The sequence below is a fragment of the Oncorhynchus masou genome, chromosome 17 (genome assembly GCF_036934945.1).
Source record: "Oncorhynchus masou masou isolate Uvic2021 chromosome 17, UVic_Omas_1.1, whole genome shotgun sequence".
Classification (NCBI taxonomy): domain Eukaryota; kingdom Metazoa; phylum Chordata; class Actinopteri; order Salmoniformes; family Salmonidae; genus Oncorhynchus; species Oncorhynchus masou.
This window is the reverse complement of record NC_088228.1, coordinates 24484010-24503264: the sequence shown is the minus strand read 5'-3', so window position 1 is coordinate 24503264 and position 19255 is coordinate 24484010. Positions and strand designations below refer to the sequence as shown.

Genomic DNA, 19255 nt, shown 5'->3' with positions numbered 1-19255 from the left:
GGTGTAATGACCTGAAACTGAATGGTCGAACACCTCCTTGAAGAGGGCGTGGAAACGTGATTCAGATGACAGATCAGCATTTTGAGTGGCCCACAAGGCTGAGACCCAATCCAGAGCTTTGTGAGTAGGGAGATGACGAAGTCCACCCTGTCTTTGTCAGAGGTGAAGTCAGCGGGGTGATGGTCTATGTACAGGTTACACTGCATGAGAAATCCTTGACATTTCCCTGGGGAGCCGTCGTATTTATTAGTCATGGATATGGGGGGAGATGAACAAGAGGAGGCTGTGGCACCTGATATGGGTGAAGCAGGAATGGACTGGCGAAGGAGGTCGCAGAGTTCATCGATTCGTTCCTCATGTCGGGTCAGAAGTAGCTGCAGCACCTCTGAATCCATTTGTCATTTTTGGTGAATTATTCTGTAACGAACATGAGGGGAGACAGAGAGCTGGTTTCAAGCGCAGGGCGCAGCAGGTGTTAATTGCAAAGGACCGCAAGAGGAGGCAGGTAACTGGGTCCAGGGGCAGGCAGAAGGTCATACACAGAGGGTCCAAAAGGGCAACAGTACAGGCAGGGAAAAGGCTAGTAATGTAGTCCGGGAGATGAGGCAATAGGTAGATAACAGGAAATCTGCTAGGCTAAAGTACAAGCAGGGAATAGGCAAAAGGCATCGTTAGTGAGAGCACACTTCTCCAGTGTGCAAGTGGCCATCGAAGGTGAGCATTTACCCACTGAAGTCTGTTACGGTTTCTGGCAGTTTGTGCAGAAATTCTTCGCTTGAGCATACCCATAATTTCATCAGCTGTCTGGGTGGCTGGTCTCAGACGATTCGCAGGTGAAGAAGCCAGATGTGGAGGTCCTGGGCTGCACGTGGTCTGCGGGTGTGAGGCTGGTTGGATGTACTGCCAAATTATCTAAAATGTCATTGGAGGCGGCGTATGGTAGAGAAATTAACATTAAATTATCTGGCAACAGCTCTCGTGGACATTCCTGCAGTCAGAATGTCAATTGCATGCTACCTCAAAACTTGAGACTACTGTGGCATTGTGTTGTGTAACAAAACTGCACATTTTAGAGAAATAAGCATATGGAAACATTCTGGGATCTTTTATTTCAGCTCATGAAATGTGTGACCAACACATTACATGTTGCGTTTATATATATTTACAGTGTATTTGCCTTCCTTGCTGTAACCCAAACCCTTGCAACACCATCAAAGTCGGCGCGCTGTTGACCTGACAATGTTGGCTGACGCAGATCGTACCTTTACTCAACTGAGTTCGGCCCTATCCGTGGTGCCAGCTGGGAAGTCTACCAAATACAATGCCACCACAGAGTTTATATTCTACAGCTAACTGCTTTCTGAGGTCAAGTGTTAAATATATGAAAAATACAATTCCACGGCTTTAGAATATAACCAGTTACACACAAAATCCCGGCATGCAATGCTCCACTGGCTAAAGTTTGCAATTAGCAAGCCCAGCCAAAGTCTGAATATACATGCCATTCCACATTTATTTGGGGTTGTATTCGTGTTATAATGCTCATATAATGCTCAATATATGATCATACCATTGTCACCAATCAACGCACAACATTCAAAATAAATCCAATTCAGATGCTGATCTGGTTGACAACACTAGCTAGCTAAATTGGCTAGCTAACCAAATGCATTATTATGGTTATCTAGCATGCTAGCTAGCACAAAATTATTATTTCCAACAATAATAGCCGAGTTTATTTGGGGAGTTTCTCCCATTCTTCACTGCATATCCTCTCAAGCTCTGTCAGGTTGGATGGGGAGCGTCACTGCACAGCTATTTTCAAGTCTCTCCAGAGATTTCAGATCGGGTTCAAGTCCGGGCTCTGGCTGGACCACTCAAGGACATTCAGAGACTTGTCCCGAAGCCACTCGTTTGTTGGCCGGTTGGAAGGTGAACTTTCGCCCCAGTTTGGGGTCTTTGTCACTCTGAAGCAGGTTGTCATCGAGGATCTCTCTACTTTGCTCCGTTCATCTTTCCCTCGATCCTGACGAGTCTCCCAGTCCCTGCTGCTGAAAAACATCCCCACAGCATGATGCTGCCACCCCCATGCTTCACCGTAGGGATGATATTGACCAGGTGATGAATGGTCCCTGGATTTCTCCAGATGTGACGCTTGGCATTCAGGACAAGAGTTCAATCTTGGTTTCATCAGACCATCAGCCTTTGGCAAACTCCAAGCAGGCTTTCGAGTGCCTTTTACTGAGTAGTGGCTTCTGTCTGACCCCTCTACCATAAAGGCCTGATTGGTGGAGTACTGCAGAGATGGTTGTCCTTCTGGATGCTTTTTCCATCTCCATAGAGGAACTCTGGAGCTCTGTCAGTGACCATCTGGGTGTTGGTCACTTCCCTGACCAAGGCACTTCTCATCCGAATGCTCAGTTTGGCCAGGCGGCCAGCTCTAGGAAGAGTCTTGGTGTTCCCAAACTTCTTCCATTTAAGAATGATGGAGGCCACTGTGTTCTTGGGGACCTTCAATGCTGCAGAAATGTTTTGGTACCCTTCCCCAGATCTTTCCCTCAACACAATCCTGTCTCAAAGCTCTACGGACAATTCCTTTGACCTCATGGCTTTGCTCTGATATGTACTGTCAACAGTGGGACGTTATATAGACAGGTGTGTGCATTTCCAAATCATGTCCAATCTATTAAATTTACCACAGGTGGACTCCAATCAAGTTGTAAAAACAATCAATGGAAACAGGATGCACCTAAGCTCAATTTCAAGTCTTATAGCAAAGGGTCTGAATACTTATGTAAATAAGGTATTTCTGTTTTTTATTTTTAATAGATTTACAAACATTTCTAAAAACCTGTTTTTGCTTTGTCATTATGGGCTATTGTGTGTAGATTGATAAGGAAAACATGTATTCAATCCATTTTAGAATAAAGCTGTAACACAACAAAATGTAGAAAAAGTGAAGGGGTCTGAATAATTTCTGAAAGCACTGTAGGGAGGCATCTGATGAAAAACCAACTACACGCTGTATGGCAAGGCTTGTTTAATGTTTTATATTAAGACAAAATCACATTACATATGCAATCTCAGGCCTGACATACAATACTGAACTAAAATAACACAAAATGAAGTTGTAAAATCTTTCATTTTGGGGAACATGATCTCAAGCCACTGTAAAAGACAATTTCAACAATGTATGCTTTTCACACAGAATATCAAAAAGAAAACTGCCATTTAATTATAATTGCAATGAAATAAATGTAAATATATTATAAAAGACTTTTGCACGTCATCCCTCAGATAAGAAATCTACAAAATATTTCCAAAGAATTAATGTAAAATAAATTGCACTGCAATGTGGTACTGTTTTTAGTTTTAATTGTCATGCTGCTAATGAAAAGAAAAACAATAATGGAATTTGAAATCCGATGCCAATCATTCATTTGACAAAAGTGGTAAACCAACATAACAAAAAAAAATCTCCATAATATCAATATGCTATATTATGCTTTATTATATCCTATGCTATAATATTATATATTACATTGTGAACTGTGACGTGTTAGATATTCTAATGAAATGTAAGATCATGCTTTCTCATAAAGTGTTGCTCCACAGTAAATGGATGTCCTCTGATCATTTTGGTTTATAGAATATTAAGCTATATTGTGTTGCAGTTGCAACTTGACTATTAGCACACACAGTGATGAACAACCAATGTTTTGCTCCCCTTAATAACAATAAACCAAAATGTACCATTGTGAGATGTAGACAGGGATTTACATGTTGATTCAAAACAATAACCTACATGACAAAATAGCAACACAAAAAATGTGAAGAAATTACCTAATAATAACAGCTTTGCTTATGTGTTCAGTGGTGCAATTTAAGGGATTTCATCATCCAATTCAGATTGCTGTGGGCATGTGGGACACTGACATTATATGGAAGGATACATTCTGTTTGCAGATGCTGTTACAGCCTTCAACAGTAACAGCTAATCATTTTATGTTCATTTCAGAGGTTTTCACGACAGTCTCTCATGCTGTCTACATTCCCCTTAGCTCCCCTAATCCTCCAGTTCTTCTCTTCAGCACACACTGTGTTGTCTGTGTAATGCTACTCTGAATTAATCACAGCAATTCCCAAACCACATGATGTGAATATGAGAATCTTAACATGGGGAAAGGCTGACATAATCTTGTTGGCACTTGTAACATAACAATGTTTAATATTGTGGGTTATTCTGACTTACTGGGTGAAAATGGTTATCTTATGAATAAGGAAATAAAATGATTAGACATAAAACATACAACCCCACTGTACTCAAATAAACAAATCAAATAACACCTGTAGAACACAGGAGGTTGGTGGCACCTTAATTGGGGAGGACAGGCTCCTGGTAATGGCTCGAGCAGAATAATTGGAATTGTATCAAATACATCAAACACATGGTGCCATGTGTTTGGTGACATTCCATTCACTCCGTTTTTGGCCATTATCATGAGCCGTCCTCCCCTCAGCAGCCTCCTGTGCTACAGAACTACACATTGATACCAACAAAGGCATAGAAGTTCAGGCATTAGTTAAGCGTGTGTATAGTGTATCCCTGCCCATGGAGCTGAAGTTAAGCCACGTTCTGTCCTTTTCCTTTTAGCATATAGCCACCATCATAAATACATCCCTATTGACCATACAGTATTTATTTTGTTCAATATTCAGGGTACAGTCAGTGTGCCCAGAAGGAAATAGTCCAAAACTGAAAACAGAGTGGCTGAATCTTGAAGGCACATTGGATATTGTCATTACTATAAGTAATATGATGCTTGTTTGTACAATAAACCTTTTCATGACAATATCATAGCACTTCCCTCTCAAAAGTCACAATGTTGCCAAATGTGAACCTGTCATATCATGCCAGAAACCAATTTTCCAAGAAGAGCCATCATCATATGTAGCAAGACCGGGGAAACAGATAAAGCATGCTGAATAATTTGGCCCCCCAAAAAATTATCTGCAAGATAAAAGACACATTTGTGAGGAAATACCAGTGCTACTGTGTGGAATGGTGCAATGAAGGGATGCCATAGTTGTGTAGCATGCCATTGTATTCTACACATAATAAGGACTGCAGTGCAATCAAACCAATACATTACAATGCAATACAATCAAATGTCAGTGACATAAACCTTAATGTGTTTTTCAATCTGTGCAGGGATATTATTTTCCAGAGCATTTTGTCTCTAAGCAACTCACTTGGTACTCATTTGGCAGCAAAGGAACTAGAAGTGTACATTATGTGCTTGACCCATTAAATGCAGGCATAAACATCTCTACAATCAAAGCTAAAAACATTAAGACATATCATCAACAGTAATGAAAAAAATAAATATAAAAAGTGATATTGTTTTTTTAATTTTTTATTCTCAGTCCAGGTGATGCTGTAGTTGTAATAATGGCTCTATGTGAATGACTGATATCATGTTGCCAAAACTCATCCAACTCCTCACTCAATGTAAATACATTATAGACAAGCCAGCCAATGCACACATCTAGTCCATGGGGAAATCTTCATATGCCCCATTTACACATTATTCATTCATCATCCTCATCATCATCATCATCATCAAAGAAAGCCTTGTCCTCACAGAGCGAAGTGTGAAGAGCCATGGGCACACTACTGACCAGTACCAAAATGTGAATGTCTGATTAAATGAACCATTCCTTCTTGCTCTCATCAATGGTTTCTGTGAAGGCTGGGTCATTCACAATGATGGCTGCATCGGCACAGTCCGCAGACTCCGCCCCTTTGGCCTCATTGGTGTGGTAGGAGCCCTTGTGACGGAACATATGGCGAATCAGGAACACCAGGGTGCAGAGGATGGTGAAGATGACCACAGCAATGATACCTACAAGTATAAAGGACATTATGAGGTACATGACAATGTGTTCTTTTGAAAAATCGATTACTGGATTTGACCCTTTTCTATTTATTTTCCTTTTTTATATTTTGAATACTGCATTGTTGAGGAAGAGCATGCAAGTAAGCATTTCACTGTACTGTTTGCACCTGCTGTATCCTGTGCATGTGAGAAGTACACTTTGATAAGGGCTTGTATAAGTAACAATTTCACGGTATTCGGCACATGTGACAAATAAAATGTAATTTCATTTAATTTGACCTTTAAAAACCTCAACAACCCTGTATAGTAGGTGAGTTGATTACTGCCCCTATTCACCTCCGATAATTGCAGCGTTCCGATCAACTCCATCCCGGCTAACTCTTTCCTCGTTGAATGGGAATACAGCACCAGCTGAAAAAGGAAACAAAAACGGATCAACCACAAAATAACCAAACAATGCTATTTTTTACAGAGACAGAATATGTCAATTGTAAACTGGCACACTTTGGCATCCGATTATTTAAAAAAAACAGGACAGGCGATAAATATAGCATGCAGTATATACACAGTGTGAGTCATTGGGGGAAGTAGGCGTGGGCTGAGTTAAGAGGGGCATTCTGCTCTTTTCATCTGGCATCTCTGTGGGCACTCTAGTCCATTTGAGTGGATTCTGCAGAATATGTGCAAATCTCTCATCACATATCACCGCCCCCAAAATACACACACACACACACACACACACACACACACACACACACACACACACACACACACACACACACACACACACACACACACACACACACACACACACACACACACACACACACACACACACACAGTGGAGTAGGGATCACAGATACCTCTTACAGCGAGCTGATCTGTTTGCCTTTGGAGCACTATGCAAGGCTCAGATCAAATGATACAAAGATTCTTCCTCTTATTCTCATGTTTTTCATCCAAAGCTCTCTTAGTAAAAGTCAGAATATCAATAGTGTAACAATCTATAACTAGTCCCATTAGGCCTAGCTGTGGGACAATTGAAATTGTTTATATTAATCCTTACTAAAGCAGTACCACTAAAAAGATTCATCTGATTTATTGAAACCTCATATGCCTCCATAGGTTAAACATACAAATAGTCACTTAGAGTCCCTGAGGGATAACATTTCATACAGAGCAGAGCAGACATGAGATAGATATTGTGTTCCCAGTAATGGAGAGATTAAGAGAAGAGGGTGAGTGGCTGGGCAGCAATAGATCTCATGTGTCCGGAAAGCTCATTCCTTTGTGTCCAGAGAACACACCCAGGATCAATACACTGACCCAGTGATAACCATCCTGTAGACCTATCCACAGGAGCTGAACAGCACAGCACATGGGTTTAAATGGTTCAATAGCTGAAGAAGAAAAGTACCACTATTAAATATCATGCCTTGAAGTTTTAATTAAATGTCAAATCTGTTTGGAGGACTGAGTGGACTGCTGGTGCTGCTAGTTGACCACCGACAATATATCTACTGTAAAGGACTACTTTTAAAATGCAGTATTCAAGATGATGGTATCGAGATGTAAATAAACACAACAATTCAATAGAATAGAATAAAATCCCATGATATGAATAAATGGTTCCATTGGTGGGACAATTAAAGGGGATAGATAGAAACACAGTGATTTACTGTACCTGAGTCCAGATGCCAGGGGTCATTGGCAGCAGCCATGGGTGAGATGGTGAGAGGAGACGCCCCGCAGTTGGACTCCACTAGAATGCCCTGGGTGGTCACTGGGGCAACGATGCCAGACCTCAGTGCTGCCTTCAGAGGGGCGATGTTGTTGAACTGAACTCTGGACAGACAGCCAACGAACCCTGGGGTGTTGTACTTCTCTATGAGGACTGGGTCAATCTGGCCAGTTTCTGATTAAAACAAAGAAAAAAGAAAAACCATCACAGTACTTCTAGATTAGATAGGAGTTCTTCTTGGAGCTGCTGACTGATGCTGCCTGACCACTTAATACTAGTCTACCACCACAATGCACTACTACTCAGCACAACACCGTAAGCCTCCCCAGTTTGATTTATGTTCACTTGAACCTAGTCTCTGGTTGGTGATACTGTATTCCCTGTCCCTAGCTTCCACCAAACAGGCAACTACTGCAGAGACTCCTACTGCAGATATGTTATACTCCAGGGAAAACAGAGTATCCAATTCTTTTGCAATATGTTATTCTCCAAGGCAGATAAAGAAGAGTAATTTCACGGTTACATGTAAGAAGGATGTTTCATATGCCCCCAAGTTGAAAAGACAAACACATCCTGTTTGGAACATTAGCCAATGCATTATCTCTACTTTTCAGAAAACACATTGCAATATCTACAGAAAAAGTATTCACCATCTTAGGCTACAGTGACAATGTTTGTTCAAAACAACATAGGCCTACCTTGCATGAAAAGGAAATGACAAAAAATAGAAATATATCTGAAACAAAGAGTGGCAACAACAACACAAGGTCAAGGTTTACCATAAGGGTCCCCAACACCTACAGATTTACAGTGTAGTTACAGGTAGGTTGTTATTGAAAACACTATGCCACCTCAAGTTTGTCAAATACAGAAGAGTATTACCTGGTTGCCCTGTTGTCCTCCCTGAATGAAGTGGTGCTAACTCTGAGTCTGCCCCCACGGCGCAGCCCCTCTATCCAGAGGAAAAGTCCTTGTCTTATACAGTGCTACCACTGTCTGCTGTATGCCTGTCTATGAGACATGCTTGTCTGTCTACCTGTATGTTCGTCTGTCTGCCAGGAACATTTAATTCTGTATCTGCCCTGCTGCCTTTCTGCCTGCTAGTAGTCTGTTTATCTTCTTGCCAATATGTCTATCAATCTCTCTGTCTGTCTTCCTGTGTGTATTACCTGTCTGTATGCCAACCTGTCTGTGTATCTGCCAGGGTGTCTATGTGCCTGAAGCCTTGGTTAGCCAGCGAGCTCTGAATGTGAATGCACCCTAAATGATTCAGCCCAGCTCCTTTCCCTTCCTTCTCTTCTCTTCCTTACAGCCAGACCAGGCAGGGAAAACATGATGATATCATGGATCAGTGAGCTAATACATTCACAACAGGAACGAGGCTCGGAGAAAACCTGGATGTGAGTAAAGGATTACAGGATGGGGATCAGGACCGGGCTTTTGTGCTCCCTCCCTCCCTGAGGATGATGTCAGAGATTGTTGTTAATTTATTAATCGAGTGCAGCAGCAAAGCACTCTGGGAAGTTGTAAGGCTTTACCAGCCAGGCACAATGGGGCATTCTACTGTTCTCAGAATAGGATCAGTGTACTGGTGTCTGACTCCTGCTAACACGGTGCTGCTCCCTCCCTTAGCGGAAATCAAACACGCCATGCCATGCGCACATCACTTTATTCTGTTTTCTATTCTGCCTTCCTCTATACTGACGAGCTGTGTGCTGCAGTGGTGTGGTTCTTGATGGCCCTATGATCCACACTTTTTTACCCTGAGTTTATCTGAGTGGTGTGGATGTACTATAGTAGGTGTACTATATCAGTCAGCAGTGGCGATTTTAGCCTGTAAATTTTTTTTTAGATGCAAGACAGCAAAGCCACTACACAACACTAAACAATACATGAATTATAACAATGACAAATGGTGCCCACAAACTGTTAGGGCCTACACAAAGCTGTCCCTATACCTGGCTATCAGTGGAGCCTTATTTGGCAGCGGAACAGTTAACTCAGCCTCATTTACTGCCTTTTTATATGGCTGACTTGCTTAAACGTGGTTTCTACTGACAATTGAGATGTACAAACTATGGCATAAGGGAACGATGAGTGGATAAGAGGAAATCCGTCATTTCGATTAAGATATTAATGAGCGAGCTAAGACATACGATATGACTATTCAGCACTTTTGAAATGTACAACGACATAATTCAAAACAATGAGACGTTCTTACAGTATTCTCCCTGTACACCAAGTCAGAAAGGTAGGATAAATAAAGGGGGCATGTAAGCAGGCAATGAAAGCTCTTACAATATTTGATGATGGCATTTCTCTAAAACAGGCCATAGGCTACATGTGTACCACCAAGTCAGAACAGTTGGCTAAGGTATTATGGGGAAAGGGACCAAATTATTAGGGTGAGGTTACTAACAGCTTACTACACAAAATACAGTTAGTATTACTTTCTTAGCTACATATCTCCCTGGCATATTACATAATTTATGCAGAAAAATACAAGACATTTTTGGCCTCTCCGTTGTTGTGCTGTGCTCACTTCAACAGGAGTCCTTCTTGTGGACAAAATGTGTTATGAAACTTCTGGATTTCTGGTGCTTTCAAGACAACCGGGAACTGAAAAAAAACATGGTTGAATCATGACGTCCGTGATTTTCAGGTCGGAGAGTAATAAGAAGAGTAATAATTTCCCGACTTGGAATTTTTAGTTGGATGACCGTTCAAAGCGTATTTTCCCAGTTGGAGCTCGTTTTATTCAAAGTACCAAGATTTCACAGTTCGGAGTTTCCAGTTGTTTTGAATGCGGCAGAAGTCATGTTGGATTGTCAGCATGGCCAATTAATTCCCATGGTGTTACGTGTGAATGTTTATCCTTTTAAGCTTGGAAAAGAGACCCTTAAACCCAGACTTGGACCACACACCCTCTCCACCGAATAGCAGGCAGGGGAAGAAAAATAGTGATTGCTTTGCAACGCTTGCAGTTAGCAACTGATTCCTTCCAAACCACTCATTGTTGAATTTGCAATCTCCAACTTGTTGTGTAATGTTTATGTCCAATGGCCGATGATCACAGATACGTTTTATCTATCATTTCTCTTCATATGACAAAGACTGAAAATTGTTTGCCAGTAGATTGGCAACATAATTCATGAAGATGACTGCTTGTCTGGCTTGCTAGCTAGGATTTTGAAAGTATGTTGTTGACATGATCAGTCCAATCAAAGCTACGGTAGATATATCGTGATTTGACATCATTTTATCTGTGGCCAATGACCTTAAGCCTTCTTGAATGGGCACTTCTAATGTAAATCTATGGCAGCACCCAAGGGGGGCTTGAATGTAGTGTCCCCGTGAGTGACAGAACACTGAGCCAATCACGGCAGAACTAGAGAAGATTACCAACCCCTACGCTCTATATTTTCCACTGGCTGCCCCTCCACCACAGAAAACACTGAGCTAGGCTGAAACACCTGCATTTTGGGGCTGCCTTACTCAAGATAGCAAAAAAGAGGCAATGTTCTTATGCAGCTTTTTCTTTTTTATATTGTTTTCAAACTGATATGTGACACGTATTTATGCCAAAATAACATGCAAAACAGGCACTGCCCCACTTGCCCTGAATGATGGGTCGCCACTGTCAGTCAGGCAAAGACAAAGGAAAGGCCTAGACAAGGCCTATTGTAACATTGCTCAATATGGGCACTCAGATGGATGTACATGTCTTTGTATCAACAAAGCAAGATTATTCTGTCAAGGCAACATCACCATTACCAGATATATTGATGCCCTCTTTCCATATATTAATACACCTGGACTAAACAAGATCAATCACTCAGTCATGGATGGGCAACAAAAAATCTGGTTTTGTGTTTTTTCAGAAACACACAGAACCAAAGTCCTGATTTAATCACTCTTGGACAAATTCAAAGAGATCAATGCAAGTAACTCTGACTTCCGTGTAAATAATACATTGATTCCATGCATGTTACACAGCATTCCGTATATTTGCACTCCAGTAGGAATACATGGATTATATCTACACTTACCAAAGACTTTCCCCAGGAATATAGTTTTAACCAGGTTGAACTTGGTGTCAGAGCCAGCAGGCAGAGTGTAGCTGACTGGGGGGTAATGGTCCAACTGGAAAAGAACATCACGATATGGTCATCAATCATGTTATATTACAGTCAGTTATAAACCCAACAGCCGGCTTTTTTTATTTTTGTTAATTACTACCACCTAGTGGTGTATTCTAAACAGCATATGCCTGGAAATCCTAACTGATGCCAGTGTATCATGCATTATCGAAATCCGATAAACAAACAGAAATAAACTGTGCTAAAAAGCATAATGCACTATAAACCACTTCCACAGGAAAGGTGGGTCTGGTGTGTTGCAAAAAGCCTAATGTAGTCTGAGAGGACACAGAACAAATATGTATTGTGGATTTAATGGTATCAGCAAATCCCTCTCACCGAGAAGGGTGTCCTCCCTTCCTGATAGCAGAGCACTAGTGTTCTACCTTTGAACTGCTTTATGAAAAGTGCTATATCTATAGTCTGTGTAGCTATCAAACTGAATCAAGGCTGTAACATAACAAAAAAAGTCAAGGGGTCTGAATACTTTCCGAATGCACTGTAGGAGAGGTGCATGCCAGCAGATGAGGAAATTTGGCCAGGATAGAATAAATTATATAGGAAAACCTCAAAAAGAGCAAATGTAAAGTAGGGGTGAAAAAAGCACTACACTCTTAGAAAAAAGCGTGTTATTTAGAACCTAAAATGGTACTTTGGCTAGCCCCATAGGATAAACCTTTGAATAACCCCCTATGGTTCCAAGTAGAACCCTTTTGGGATCCGTGTTGGACCCTTAGCACCCCCAGGGGTACGTGCAATGCTGTCGGGGGTACGCCAAATAAAAATGTGATTCATATTTTTAAAAGTCTAATTTAGTCTGAGAGTGGTCTCTCACTGAGAGTGGTCCCAGCCTGGGACTCAAGTGGAGCATTAGAGTCCTACCTTTCAACTGCTTGATGAAAATGAAAATGTTTTTTAGCTAAAACTACATCATTGTTAAGATTTTTACCTGCAGCCTAAAGTAGTCTGAGAGGGAAAATACATTTCAGGACATTGGCAAATCCCACTGTGTGATAGATCACCCTTTGTGGTAGTGGAACACTAGGGTCATCCTGGAGCTGCAGCTGAAAAGTGCTCCATAGATAGATAAAGCAACGTCCTCATTATTATCACCTGCAGCCGTATGTTCCTCTCCCGCCTGGAGATGTTGATGTGGTGGGGCTGCCCGTTGGCCATGTTGCGCTGGTCCAGGTCGATGGTGAACGGCTCCCTCAGGCCTCCCAGGCTGTAGCGGATCTGAAGTGTTCCTGACAGAGGGAGATGGAATGCCCAGTCAGTCCCAATGTGTCTTAATCATATTCATATAGTTGTCCACCCATTATCTCACAGGCTTTGAAACATGGTTAGAGTATCAAACTCAAGTGGCAATTGTATTTTAAATTAAGCTCTACATTGCTAAAATACTAAATCGACCATCACTCTCTCATTCTGCTGTTTCAGTTATTTACGCATCTGCCTCGAACCATGCCCAACCTGTGTGTTGCACTATTTAATTAGCTATTGAGCTAATTCCCTGTACATTCTGCGGTTCTTTGCTGGCTAAACCCTTAACTTCACCTTCCAAGCCTTTCAAACCCTTTAAACGGATGGCCAGTATTGCTCATTCTCTCAAGCATTTTAAACCCTTTGAGCAGTTGCCCTCTCACCATTGTGTCTGAGCACCACAGCCAGGTAGTCCTGGGTCCTGGAGCTGATGTAGACCAGGATGCTGGGAGTGTTGGAGGTGCTGAAGCTGAACACCAGCTCCTCCTGTGTAAGGTTGCCCTCCGTGGGCAGCAGGGGAGACAGGCTCTTCACATCCCTGATGGCTGGAAGGCCCCCCTCGGGAAGGAAGTCGTAACGAACTAGTGTTCCACTCTCGAAGTAGCCACCCACGTCTGATACACACATTAGACACAGGGCAGCAATACAAAACTTAAGCAGACGTTTGAGATATTGACAAGCGAATTGATATTAGCCTCCCAAAAGCAAAGGGTAAAGTTAGAGTTGTAACATTGTGAAGTTGAAATAAAACGAAACATTTAGAGTTACCATTCTCTCACATGGCTGTGACTGTATTTTACCTTCAGTGCAGAAGGGCCCGTCATACGCCGTCAAGGTGCAGTCACATGAGTAACCGTTGTATTTCTCCATGCACTGGCCACCGTTTCTGCAGTGCTGCCCATAGCTGGTGCAGTGGCCAGAGCAGCCAGGCTTCACCCCCGGGGTGACCTTCGCCCTCTCCTCCAGGTCAAGGGTCACACCGTTCATCTTCAGGGCACGGATACATCCTAGGAAGCCCCTCTGGCCACCCGATGCACCTGAAGGATAACGTTTATTACAAAAAGTCTCATTAGACATTTTGGTTTACAACAACTTTGATACCAAGTACACTTCTGATTTAAAAAAAATTGTCAACTCAAGTTTTTTTTAAACTTGTTAGTTGTTGACTTGACATCCTAATAGCTTTTGACATTGTTTCTGTGTGCAAACTGTGTGGGCCTGTATAAGTCGGGTCCAAACACCATGAGCTGAGCACCAGTTGTCAAACATAGACATATAAACCTGATCATCATTACCCTATGTGGTGGGAGGCAGGAAGGAAGGATGTCTTACCGACATAGAGTTGGCTGTAAAGCTCCAGGCGAGTGTGACCCTGTGGGGGTGCAGGGCGAACCTCCTTGAACTGCCCATCCAGCTGCAGCACAGCCTCCTTCACGTTGCGCTCAGCCACCACCCTGTGCCACTGGTCATCATTAAGAGGAGTGGATGACCTCACACTCAGCTCCACCAGACCGTTGCCCACATCAAAGGAAAAGGACACCACCGTGGCAGCTGGGCAGGAGAGGACAGAGCGGAAGGCATCAGATACGGTTTTGGGTGAGTCTGATAAACAGGCTTTAGATCTTCAGAAGTGGAAAGGTATAGTCTCTGCCTTATGAGCCAGTGGGGACAAAGGGGATACGTACGCTTTGGGTGAGAAACAGCTGAATTATGAGGTGGAAATCTGTCAAGGAGGTCATTTATGAAGCAAAGATTAAGCTGGGGCCTATGAGAGACCTTGGTCTGAGAGACCTTGGTCTGTTTGGGAGTGGTTAAAAAGTTAACAAGCATTTTTAGGGAAACTGAACATCCACTTCAAGGTTATTATAGTTTTGTGTTTTTATATTCATTTTTATTTCTATTAGTTTTAAGATTTTTATTTGATTTTCAGGTTAGTTTCAGTAAGTTTTCAGATCTACTTGCTAGTTTTTATTTAGTTTAAGTTTTAGAAAAATGTATATTTCATGTTTATATTACAAATATGGAAAAAAACTACATTTCAATATATTTAATGTCACATAAAATATATTACAAATTCATATAGATACATTTGCATGTAATGCCTGACAATACTCCAGAAATGCATGGCTATGACATCTAGTCTACACAGGGTGGCCAAAGTGGTTCCTAATTTGACTTATTTTTAATTTTTGACCCCTTTTCCGTGATATCCAATTGGCAGTTACAGTCTTATCCCATCGCTGCAACTCCCCTACGGACTCAGGAGAGGCAAAGGTCAAGAGCCATGTGTCGTCCGAAACACGAAGCCAGCCGCCCCAATGTTTCAGAGGATACACCATCCAGTTGGCACCCAGAGTCAGCTTGCAGGCACATGGCCCACCACAAAACCATGTATTTCTGTTCTTGTTCCCAAGAAAGCTAAGGTAACTGAACTAAATGACTATCGCCCGTAGCACTCACTTCAGTCGTCATGAAGTGCTTTGAGAGACTAGTCAAGGATAACATCACCTCCACCTTACCTGATACCCTAGATCACACCAAAGCGGTCCACATATGATGCAATCGCCATCACACTGCACACGGACCTATCCCATCTGGACAATAGAAATACCGATATAAGAATGCTGTTCATTGACTACAGCTCAGCATTCAACACCATAGTACCCTCCGAACTCATCATTAACCTTGAGATCCTGGGTCTCGACCCCACCCTGTGCAACTGGGTCCTGGACTTCCTGACGGGCCGCCCCGGGTGGTGAAGGTAGGAAACAACATCTCCACTCCGCTGATTCTCAACATTGGGGCCCCACTAGGGTGCGTGCCCAGCCTCCTCCTGCACTCCCTGTTCACCCATGACTGCGTGGCCATGCATGCCTCCAACTCAATCATCAAATTTGCAGACGACACTACAGTGGTAGGCTTGATTACCAACAATGACGAGACAGCATACAGGGAGGAGGTGAGGGCCATCGGACTGTGGTGTCAGGAAAATAACCTCTCACTCAATGTCAGCAAAACAAAAGAGATGATCATGGACTTCAAGAAACAGCAAAGGGAGCACCCCTTTATCCACATTGATGGGACAGCAGTGGAGAAGTTGGAAAGATTTAAGTTCCTCTGTGTTCATATCACAGACAAACTGAAATGGTCCACGCACACAGACAGTGTGGTGAAGAAGGCGCAACAGTACCTCATCAACCACAGGAGGCTGAAAAAATGTGGCTTGTCACCAAAAACACTCACTAGCTTTTACAGGTGCACAATTGAGAGCATCCTGTCGGGCTGTATCACCGTCTGGTATGGCAACTGCACCGCCCACAACCGCAGAGCTCTCCAGAGGGGGGTGCGATCTGCACAACGCATCACCGGGGGCAAACTACCTGCACTCCAGGACACCTACAACACCCGATGTCACAGGCAGGCAAAAAAAGATCATCAAGGACAATAACCACCCGAGCCACTTCCTGTTCACCCCGCTTCGATCCAGAAGGCGAGGTCAGTACAGATGCATCAAAGCTGGGACAGAGAGATTGAAAAACAGCTTCTATCTCAAGGCCATCAGATTGTTCAACAGCCACCACTTGCACAGAAAGGTGGCTGCCTACCTACAGACCTGATATGATTGACCACTTTAATAAATGGAACACTAGTCACTTTAATAATGCCTCTTTAAGAATGTTTACATATCTCGCATTACTCATTTCATACAGCTGAAGTCAGAAGTTTACATACACCTTAGCCAAATACATTTAAACTCAGTTCTTCACAATTCCTGACATTTAATCCTTGTAAAAATTCCCTGTCTTAGGTCAGTTAGGATCACCACTTTATTTTAAGAAAGTGAAATGTCAAAATAATAGTAGAGAGAATGATTTATTTCAGCTTTTATTTCTTTCATCACATTCCCAGTGGGTCAGAAATTTACATACAGTCAATTGCTATTTGGTAACATTGCCTTTAAATGGTTTTTGTTCAAATGTTTCGGGTAGCCTTCCACAAGCTTCCCATAATAAGTAAGAATTTTGGCCCATTCCTCCTGACAGAGCTGGTGTAACTGAGTCAGGTTTGTAGGCCTCTTTGCTCGCACACGCTTTTTCAGTTCTGCCCACACATTTTCTATGGGATTGAGGTCAGGGCTTTGTGATGGCCACTCCAATACCTTGACTCTGTTGTCCTTAAGCCATTTTGCCACAACTTTGGAAGTATGCTTGGGTTCAATGTCCATTTGGAACACCCATTTGCGACCAAGCTTTAACTTCCTACTGATGTCTTGAGATTTTGCTTCAATATATCCACATAATTCTCCTTCTCATGATGCCACCTAGTTTGTGAAGTGCACCAGTCCCTCCTGCAGCAAAGCACCCCGTGCTTCGCGGTTGGGATGCGGTTCTTCGGCTTGCAATCCTCCCCTTTTCCTCCAAACACAACAATGGTCATTATGGCCAAACAGTTTCATCAGACCAGAGGACATTTCTCCAAAAGTTCGATCTTTGTACCCATGTACAGTTGCAAACCGTAGTCTGGATTTTTTATGGTGGTTTTGGAGCGGTGGCTTCTTCCTTGCTGAGCAGCCTTTCAAGTTATGTCGATATAGTCATTTTACTGTGGATATAGATACTTTTGTAACTGTGTCCTCCAGCATCTTCACAAGGTCCTTTGCTGTTGTTCTGGAATTGATTTGCACTTTTTGCACCAAAGTATGTTCATCTCTAGGAGACAGACCGCGTCTTCTTCCTGAGCGGTATGATGGCATCGTGGTCCCATGGTGTTTATACTTGCGTACAATTCTTTTTTCACCTGTCCTCATTATTGTCTCCAGCCCCTCCAGGTGTCGCTTGTTTTCCCCAGTGTATTTATCCCTGTTTCCTGTCTCTCTGTGCCAGTTCGTCTTGTATGCTTCCAAATCAACCAGCGGTTTTCCCGTTCTCCTGCTTTTAGCATTCTCCTTTTTCTAGTCCTCCCGGTCTTGACCCTTGTCTGTTTCTGGACGTTGTACCCACCTGCCTGACCATTCTGCCTTCCTTGACCATGAGCCTGTCTGTCACTCAGTACCTCCTGGACTCTGATCTGGTTTTGACCTTTTTGCCTGTCCATGACCATTCTCTTGCCTACCCCTTTGGGTTAATACACATTGTAAGACTCCAACCACCTGCATGTGGGTCTCGGCTTGTGCATTGATATTAGTGGCGTTATGGTGCATTCGTAACCAAGTGGGAATTTACCACGTGTAACCGATGTGAAATGGCTAGCTAGTTAGCAGTTTTGCGCGTTTCAATCGGTGACATCACTCACTCTGAGATTTTGAAGTAGTTGTTCCCTTTGCTCTGCAAGGGCCGCGGCTTTTGTGGCCCGATGGGTAAATGATGCTTCGTGGGTGTCAGTTGTCTGTGTGTGCAGAGGGTCCCTGGATCGAGCCCGGGTCGCGGCGAGGGGACGGACGAAAGTTATGTTACACACGGATGGGAAAAATCCACTTGAACTGCCCTCCAACTCGTAATTAATAGTTAAATCAACCATGAATCCCCTTGTGACAGGGAGAATGGAAGCTTGTTGTGTGCAACAGGGAGGGGCAATTGAATGCAAGATTAACAAAAATATTTTTAATTTTGTTATTTTTTGTTACAACATTTCTGGCCTGTCTATCTAAACACCAGAAAATTGCCAAAAAGAATTGAACCAGCTCACTTTTGCACTATGAATTGACTATTAGATATTCATTTATCTTTTTAAATAAATATTTTAAAAAGAATACTGTAGTTTCACCATATTACAATGAGAGTTAAGTTCACAATGAGGAACAGGAAATAAATGACTTCACATTAAATAATCTTCAGAAATAACATTGTAAATGCAAAGGTTAGTGGGTTAAAATCTTCATAGAAGTCAGAAGGTGCACGGAGGGATGTCAAAATGCCAAGTTTTGGGCACTTTAGGAAGTCTTTATTCATATTGAAAATCAGATTTTGTTGAATTACCAAGGTGCAGCATGGTATGTGTTCATGATCAATTTAATAAAGAAACTGAACACGAGAACAAAAAAACAACAAAGCGGAACAAACTAAACAGTTCTGTCTGGTGCAGACACACAAAGACAGAAAACAACTACCCACAAATCATAGTGGGAACACAGGCTACCTAAGTATGTGTTGGAGGAAATTATAGTTGAAATGATTAATTATGTATACATTATTATCAGAACCATTAAGTTTTAA

The 19255-nt window shown here is 42.4% G+C and overlaps 1 protein-coding gene across 1 annotated transcript in view; it reads right to left on the bottom strand.

Moving 5' to 3' along the window:
- Nucleotides 1–3023: 3023 nt before the first annotated feature.
- The window catches only part of LOC135558747 (contactin-associated protein-like 2), an 81829-nt gene continuing 65597 nt past the window's right edge, over nucleotides 3024–19255 (bottom strand). The window contains exons 18-25 of the mRNA XM_064992833.1: nucleotides 14376–14594; nucleotides 13844–14080; nucleotides 13427–13657; nucleotides 12894–13027; nucleotides 11691–11784; nucleotides 7585–7815; nucleotides 6237–6311; nucleotides 3024–5906 (exon numbers count right to left, since the gene is read on the bottom strand). Of these exons, the coding sequence (XP_064848905.1) occupies nucleotides 5707–5906; nucleotides 6237–6311; nucleotides 7585–7815; nucleotides 11691–11784; nucleotides 12894–13027; nucleotides 13427–13657; nucleotides 13844–14080; nucleotides 14376–14594 (1421 nt within the window). The 3' untranslated portion in view covers nucleotides 3024–5706. The remainder of the gene's footprint in view (nucleotides 5907–6236; nucleotides 6312–7584; nucleotides 7816–11690; nucleotides 11785–12893; nucleotides 13028–13426; nucleotides 13658–13843; nucleotides 14081–14375; nucleotides 14595–19255) is intronic.